The following is an 8,960-nucleotide window of genomic DNA, read 5'->3' as shown; positions in this document are numbered from 1 at the left end:
AAGGACTACTTCCAACTTATTTCTTAGTTTTGCCTCCCCCTCACCCATCTTTCCCTCCTTCTCTCCCTGCTTCCTTCTTTCCTTTCTTCCAAAAAAAAGGACCAGATTTTTAATTAGAGGTAAAAATTCTAATGAATAAAATGCACAGGCTGGGGCTCCTGATTTCTTTTGTCCCATATCTCTGTCTTGCTTTTATGACACACAGTGTAGGATATTTTAATGAATTAATTTCATGACATCATTTTATTCTTCCAGTTTATTTAATATTATTTTAAACTAAGAAATAATCACAGTCTTGCATCATTTGCATTGATTGAAAAAAACAGCAACTTACATGACTTGGAAACAACTGAAGTAGGTATCAAAAGAGTGACAAACATGAAAGAAGATATTATTTCAATTGTTTTGAGTTGAATGTTCAAGTTCTCTGCTATAACCTCTATAAATGTCACTTAAACTATTTCATTTTACACCAGTTTAAAACTTGGGCTGTGTTAATGGATCTAGATTCATACAAGATAGTGCTCTTCTTGATTCTTCTGGTGCTGCTACTACTTTCTGGTCTCCCAAATCATTCAGGCTGATGATTTCTGCAGAGCTGCAGATTTCATGCAGGCTTCATTCGGTTTTTGGTTAAGATTTTCATTCAGCCTGGAGATTTCTGTACCTTTCTCCTGCTTTATTGTCTGCTTTGAGACATCTCACTGCATCTCTGCTCCTTCCAAAGATGACATGGGCATCGATTTCCAAGAGGACATCCCCATTCAAATGAGGGTACATTCAAATCCCTTTGCATTCTCTAACTTCAGTGGGGTAGCCGGGTCTTATCCTGCTCAGGGTGTCACCATGCAGTCCTAACTCATTTTTTACACATCTGAATCCCCAGTGCTTTAAAGGAAATTTTATAAAGAACTTAAGGATTAGTTTAAAAAGTAAAAACTCCTGGGCTTATGAGCGCTACTGTATGGGAGATGCTAAGAGATCCTGGAAAGATGTTAGAATGCACAGATTACTGGGAATTAATAGTGCTTATAATCATGTAGGATGCATCCAGCATCTCACAGAGGAATCCAGCTTTAATGCTAGATGAACTTTAAATGGTGTAATGCCCCTTGAAATGCTAATCATTTCTCTTCTCCTTTCCTATTAAGTTAATTCAGTTCCAGACTGACATACAGCTATGTATTTCCATATATACAGTATACATTTGGTGGTAGATAGCCAGTGCTTGCTCACAGAACCTTGCTTTCCTCTAATAAACCTCTATGTTCATATTATTATTTCCATGTACTACAAGCTGCTCCACAGCCTATAACATGGCCCTCAAGAGTAATTAGCACCAAAATATGGAATTAGTATGCAAAACACGGACAATTCTATTGCTCCAGATGCTGTATTCAAACTGCAACGATCCATTGAAAAAGTAGAGATAACCTAAGGAAAAAGACAATTAAAATGAATTAACTCTGAGAAATCTGTGTTGTACATGAAAATTATCATTCAAATAAAAATTGTCCTGATTTTGGAATGACTCTGTTAAATGCAATATTTTAGTTTTTTAAAATGCTGAGTTTTTTAAAATGCTGAGCTAAACTTTCAAAGGTCCTCATTCCATTTGACAAACCCAGATCAGTGTTTTAAAACAACCAGTATTTTGATCCACTGTCAATCTCTGCACTTTTATGACGCATTTGCTAGGGAAAATCCAGACTGTGCCTGTTAATGGTTAATTCTCTGACTTGGAAATACTGGATAGGAAGAGTTGGACTCTGTTGAAGAGTTGGAAAGGAAGGGTCTGGATCTGAAGGTAAGGATGCATACTTCTGTATTAGCTCTATCACTTTAAGTGCCTAAGTAAGGAGGCAGGTCTCCCTTGGTTTCTCATATATATATCTATCTCCACAGTTTATAGAGAAAGACTTTGCCAGAAGGCAATTTAGATCAGAAGCCTGGTTCAGTCAAGAGCAGAAGTGTTGATGTCAAAATTACAAATCAAAATTACAAATGACAGAATGTCCCACAGAACACTAATTTCAATTTTCAGGCATAGTTAATGGTAATAAAACAACATTATCAGATTATATACCATTTCTTTGATAGACTGCATCCACTCTGTCACCAATTCCTGGGAATTCTTCCTCTATCAGTCTGGGGTAGCCTGTTTCCATAACCTCTTTCTCTTCATCATAACTATATTAGACATAAAAAAGAAAATGTAAATTCAGAGGATTTAACAGCCTAGGGGTTTCAGTCTGCGCCCTTTGTATCCTCTGTTTGAAGTTACTCATGTCAGGAGTAGGCAACGGCCATTAGGTATTTTATGTCTAGGGCAATAATGAATCTCATCAATAAGCAGGGCATCCTTACACCAAAAATACAATCTCAGTAAACATGAACCCAATAAAGGTGGGTTTTCAAAACTGAGCTATAAACTATGTCTTATATGGAGATGATGATAGTACCTGGACATATCGGCACTACAAACCTGCCCTGAGGGTGTTTGGCACAGAGATACTGGGAAGGGATGGTAGCATCTTTCTTCATGATGTAGCACTGACCTGGCTGTAAATTCCACTCACAGTCAGCAAAAAACAGCTAATATATGGTAGTATGAATGTTTTGCTCTCACAGACCAGCACTGATAATCCATTTTGTGCCATGCAACACACTGAAGGAAGCAAGGAGAGAACTCTGTCTGGGATACATGTCCATGTTATAAACTCTCCTGGAATGGAGCAATTTGTTCTCCTTTCCTTTCTGTCACACTTATGTTTAAAAAAGGCATGATAAACTTGTCTTTATAACATATTCTGTAGAACTGTAGCATCTATGAAGTCTACAGATTGGCAAAGTGTGACCCACAACTAAGTGCCTAATTTGAAACAGCCTGCTGATCTTTTGGCACTTCTGGACAGATTATGACTATGGGAATTAACAAGAAGCACCAGTCTGTCTCCATCTTACCTCCAGAACTTATTTCCACTAAAAAAGAGAGTCCTGCCGGTGTCTTTAACATGGACAGCTGCATCTATTCTTTTCATTTGTTTTGGGAAACCCATTTCATATATCTTTTTAGGAAAGCCTTCAATTATGTCATAACCATTCATAGCCCAGACTTTCTTTCCTGAAAATAAGAACAAAGTATGCATTAGTATTTTGTAAAAGCTCACCTTTGATGATAGGGTAAAATGAGGATGCCATAATCCTTATTTTCATGCAGCTAGCAGATTCTTAGGCTGTATTCTCACCTGGGATTAAACAATTTACACTATGATCCTAGACATCTGAGCTTAATTGTATACCTCCTGATCCACTGAAAATTTTGTAGGTTTGTATGGGGGTGAAACCAAAAGAAGTTGTTTTTTGAGCAGGAAAGGAAGGATTTTATGTTCTTCTGTTGAATGCCTTTCCATTGTTAAGTGAGCTTAACTAAGCACCTGTTTTTTTCTGCCAACATCAAAATAAAAGACTTACTTACCCTTAAACATGAACACAAGATCTTTAATGGGGTTTTCATAAGCTGCATCAATTTTGTTTGGAAGCTCTGGCCAAAATGATTTAAGTAACACCAGTTCTGCTTCAACCATCTGAGGGTGCAGTCGCCAGAAAAATCTAGTTTAGAAGAAGAAAACATATTGTATGTTCCTTATCTGCTACAGAATGGCAATATCTTTGATGTGTTATATTAACAGTTAGATAATAGTGAATGACCCTTTTTTCATAACAGACAATATTATCAGTACATAGAGCCACTAACAGGCTTGTCCTTCCCTTCTGGTGACTGAGATGCAGACCATTTCTGTCACTCACACTATGATCAACTTAAAAGACAAGTTTGAATCTTTTGTTCATTAGGCTAAGAAGAGAAACACTGCTGCCTTTTTAAGCTTCTGAATGAAGCACAACTTCATTCAAAGAAATGTTAGTAGAGCTCTACATATTGAAGAAAGCCCTGTGAAATGAAAAAGGCATACCAATGAGGTCAGAGTGTTCAGCCACATCAGCTCCACTTCATATTACAGGACAGTCAAATCTGTAATTGTATTATAAATCCTATCTAAAAAGATACACTATGTAGCATCTTAAAGGCATCCATATTGATTTGTGATCTATTTTATTTTTGACTATTAAAATTGTGAGTAAAAAAGTGAAATGATGTTTTCTCTTGTTCAAATTTTATGCAGTATTTTCTGGACAGGTACTTCTTTCATTTACCTGAGTCAGGTACTGTACACACCCAGCATATTCCACATACACACTATTCATCATTTTTCAGTCTCTTTACCTGTCTTTGAAGATCAGCATTTCTCCACGAAGTTCTGTTATTGCATCAAGAGATAATTCTGCATCACATTTTTCTGGTGTTTTTGGATGTTTGGGGTTTGGATCTCTGTCTCCAGCACCTGCAACCATATACTATCATTTAGGTTGAAACTGTTAATTCCCTTTCTGTGGGTGATAATATTGAATAGGATATGAAAGAGTTTCCAAGCACCAGGATGAATACAGGCATAATGAGCAAATCATTTGTACTGGAGAAAGTCTGTTCTCCCTTCTTACCTTTCCTTTAGCCCAAATATGTTCTTGGATTTTGTGGTTCAGCTGTGCTGCAAAGATGTTAAATGGACTTGCTTTCTGTACCCTAAGTTTTGAAGGTCCCCAAAATTTTCCTCTTTCCAGGATGAAACATTGGAACCTGAACATTAGATTCTGAAACATTAGATCCCCCATTAGATTCTGTTTTACTTTCTCTTTTGAAACAGCTCAAAAAGCATCAGACCTCTTCCCAACCCCACCCGCTCGAAGGAGAAAGCACAGCTATCAACTGTGCTCTGCAATGTTGCTTCCTGTTTTTCTCTCTGAACTATAAAATCTAAGCATCTTCTGTTCCTAACATCTGGCTGCCAAGAATCCAGTGATTTGGTCTTAATCAGTTGTGATTGTTGCTGTTGAACATCTGCAGCTCTTTGACAACTGCGTGGTGTATCTGCAGCAGGTTAGTTAGCACAGGAAGTATATATTTTATATTATAGACTTACCATAGAGTTCTTGGATCCCTTGCACATCATCATCAGGAAGCACAAAACCAGTTTTTCCAGTATATGTGTAAATAGGAAACATCAGAGCTCCAGGGTCTCTGGAGTGTTCAAGTCCAAGTGAATGACCAAATTCATGGGCAGCAACAAGAAACAGGCTATACCCTATAAGAGATCATAGTAAAAGTGAATGTATACCTCCCTGTGTCAATGAAGTGGACTTGAACTAATCAACCAATCCTAACACTGTGCCTTAACATGTGGGGCAATAAAGGAGAGAAATGGGGAAATGGAAAAATAATGTGCAATTGCTTGTTTTATTTCAAGCTAATGTGAGTTTTGCTTCAATAAGGGCCTAATCGATTCAGTATCTCATAGCTGGTGTTCTAAATAAGTCTTATTTGACAATGTCCTTCTGTAGCCAGCTGCAGATTCCCTTAAATTTCTTAACAACACTGGAAAGCTCTAGAGAGAAGTCTTAGTCCCACTCAAATCAAGAGAAGTTTTGTTGGGAATGTACCTCCAGTGGACAGCCCATATTGTTTTCAACATTGCATCAGTTAGATGTAATGCCTGGAGGGTGAAACACCACAGTACTGAAAACATAGTGTTTCATTCTATTAAAACTCTTTTTTTGGATAGGCAAGGTGAAGAATTTTCATATTAGATATAAGAAGCTGATCTGCAGCTGAGATAAATATATGCATTTCCTATTGGCTTCAGTAAGTCCATTCCGACCAATGTTATCAGAACTAGCTGCCCTTGAGCTCAATGAAATGCCAAGCCAGCAGAACTCCAAGCTCCCAAATTACCTTGTTTGCCAAGTTTTTTTAATCATCTCTACTTAGGAAGTGTATGTCTTAAAATTTATGCTAGGCAGGTGTTACACTCCTATTTATGACTGGGGATTAAAACCAGCCTCCTAAAAATAGACAGTGGACATGATTTATGAATAATAAACAGACAAAACAACCTGTTCATAAACATCAAACAGGTGGAAATTGCCCCTCTAACACCATTTCAAACAAACTCTGGAACTTATGTTACCTCTAGAATCATCTGACCAAGTTTCATCATCATCAAAATGGGCATCTCCTCCATAGTCTGGACCAGGAGGAAAAGCATGAGCCAGCAAGCCAGAAGGTCCATCAAAGGGGTAGAAGTCACCATGTTCTATAAAACAGCAGTCAAAACAACGAAATCAATTATATCTCATCTTATTAAACTAGTAATGATATAACAATAATATAAAAAGAAAAGTTTTTTTACCTTTAGTCCCAAAGGAGATCATGATATCAGCTATTCCACTCCGTATTCTAGTAAAGTTAAGTGGTGTCACATCAGACCAAACTTTGAATGCTTTTTTGAAAGCTCTATCTACTTCAGCACGGCTGAGATCTGGAGTATAATTCATGATTCTATCAAACAGATTAAGATCACCAGTTAAATTGTGTAGATTGAAGCAACTTTGTAATACAATTTTATGAGACCCTACACCTAATTAACAAGTTGTCGCTTGTTTCCTCCTTATGTTCTTATCTAAAAACAAAGAGCTGAGCAGCTGCATATAATGTTCCAAAAGATAAAATGACCATTTCCATTTTCATCAAATTCACTCAGAGACATCTGAAATTAATGAACAGCTTTTTATAGCTGCTTTTATATGCACCAGAGGATATAGCAAATGACATGTATTCTATATTAAATCAAACTATATCCGTAACTTAGAAGGTTTGTTATGCCATATGAAATATCTCATGACCCTGACTTCCTAGAGAGGCAAAACATGATCCAAAGAGCTTTTTGTGGGCAGGGAATCATCAGTATAAAAGCAATATTTATTACCAGCTACTGGACTAACAGAGTTTAGTGAGTTCATATTTGCAGTTTACTAAAGAATCTCAGGTAGCAAATGGTCAAATCCCCTATCAACGATTTTAGGTATTTAGGGAGAAGGAGCTAGAATGTGATCTTTCAGCCCCATAGCTTCCTAGTGCTAGCTGTCTGAGGACATGGAGATTTGTGTGACTTGCATAAATGGGACCTACATGGGAAGTAGTCACCCAGACTCCTTGTAGTCAATGGAGAGAAATAGGTACATTCAAGACATGTTCATTCTAAAGAAATGTCTAAAATGTCAGTCTGGTTGCTCCCTAAAAAAGCTTGTCTCTTTCCACCATCTGTCAAGGGAGTTAGGGTGACTAAGGTCAGATCTGAGGTGAGATAATTGCCACCCTCTTGGTGAGCACTGTGAGGACCTGAGTGGCTTGGAGCTCCGCGCTGAGTGCCCTGAGGGCACCCTGCAGCAGTGGCGCTCCCACAGCAGCTGGAGAGCCTGGGTCTGTACTGTGAAATGAAAGATGGACAAGAGTCAGTCCCTGGTCTCACAGCCATGTTGCAGAGACTGGTTTGCATCTGCACTGCTTTGGGATAACCCCCTCTATAGCAGATTTGTTGTGGACACACCTCGCCAGAACACATCCAATACAAAACCATGGAGCCACCTAAGATGAAGTGGTGAGAGGATCAGTGGTGAGGTGCACGAGCTCCATCCCCACCCTTCATTCATTTAGCACCATAAACGTACCCACCATGTCCACAGGTGGGCCAAACTGTGCATCTGCACCAGCTTTCCCACATTAGACAAATTGCAAGTATTTATTTCCTTAAACTTTCGCTCAGGACCATAAAGATTTTAAACTCCAACATGAACCTAGTTAAACTTAAATGTGCCCTTCTCCCATCAACTCCATATACTGAGCTATCTACTGGACAAGGTAACTGGATAGAAGGAACAGTAATAATTCTCAAAATGCCATGCTTTTACCTGTACGTCAAATTAGTTTTTGACCATTTGAGTTTTCTAGGGAAAAAATTATATTCCCCCACATCTGGGACACCACATCTTGGTTGCTGCATCAGCTCGTATGTTTCTTCATTTAATTTTCCGGTCACCTCGAGGCCAAAAAAAGCTTGCATTTCTCGAAGTTTAGATGCCAATGTGTTGGCACTCTTTCTCATTACGTCAGCAGGATTTGGACGGAGGTCATAGTGAGTCCTGAGATAGCGCTAAGAAGGGGAAAAGAAGCGATAACCCTAGTTTCCAAGGAACAATTGTAACTATACAACTTATTATAAAACATGCAAATTAATTATTATATACTGTACCTCTGCAAACTGAAGATCTTCCTCTGTGAATTCATGGCTATCTTCAAGGGGAATAGGGATTGTCAGACAAAATGACAAACCCAACAAGAAAAGGAAAACAGCTGAGAGTCTTGATTGCATCATGCTGGATTTCTGAAGTTCTGATGTTTTAGAGAGCAGTTACCTTTACTTTTATAGTCCTAAGTCAGTGAGTCATCACCTAGGGACAAGTTAGAACTTCCTTGTCACTGAAAGTAAACATGCTTAGACGGCTACTTTTTGTTTCCCTCCACAATGTGGTTTAGGCATCTGTTGTCCCACTGAGGGCTCTGAAATTGTATCTTCATATAAACATGGTCTTGGAATATTTATATATGTTGTGGGAAGAAATGGATAGAAACAAAGTGCTATTTTGGTTATTTTGCAATAACTCACACTGGCTTATTTCTTTTCCCCTCTGCTAGAATAATTGTTTTTCTGTTATTTGACAGGCAACAAAAATATATAAGAATATTTATGATTTTTTCTTAACTAAAATAATGCAACTTTTCAATAGTTACACTAGTTCAACCCCAATCTTTACAGTAACAACAGTTCAAAAATACTTCAGTCACTAATAAATATTGCCTGGCTGGTAAGAAATAACATTATGGAGTATATAATAGCATACTACATTTCCTTGTTTCTGTAAAGAAATAGAACTCTAAAGCTTTAACACAAATTTTACTTCAGGGATCCTTAAAGTGACTTCCTACCTACCCTTCAGAATAGATTACA

General features: G+C 37.9%; 1 protein-coding gene across 1 annotated transcript; it reads right to left on the bottom strand.

Moving 5' to 3' along the window:
- Positions 1–240: 240 nt before the first annotated feature.
- LOC112988756 (collagenase 3-like) lies at positions 241–8,369 on the bottom strand. Its single transcript, XM_026109454.2, has 10 exons — positions 8,205–8,369; positions 7,864–8,105; positions 6,306–6,454; positions 6,084–6,209; positions 5,040–5,201; positions 4,286–4,403; positions 3,479–3,612; positions 2,965–3,124; positions 2,087–2,190; positions 241–1,434 (listed from the first exon to the last, which is right to left on the bottom strand). The coding sequence occupies exons 1-10, from the start codon at positions 8,325–8,327 to the stop codon at positions 1,334–1,336; spliced, it is 1,419 nt and encodes a 472-aa protein (XP_025965239.1). The 5' UTR covers positions 8,328–8,369; the 3' UTR covers positions 241–1,333.
- Positions 8,370–8,960: the final 591 nt, after the last annotated feature.

Source organism: Dromaius novaehollandiae, chromosome 1, assembly GCF_036370855.1.
Source record: "Dromaius novaehollandiae isolate bDroNov1 chromosome 1, bDroNov1.hap1, whole genome shotgun sequence".
NCBI classification, from domain to species: Eukaryota; Metazoa; Chordata; class Aves; order Casuariiformes; family Dromaiidae; genus Dromaius; species Dromaius novaehollandiae.
This window is presented reverse-complemented; position numbering and strand designations above follow the sequence as displayed.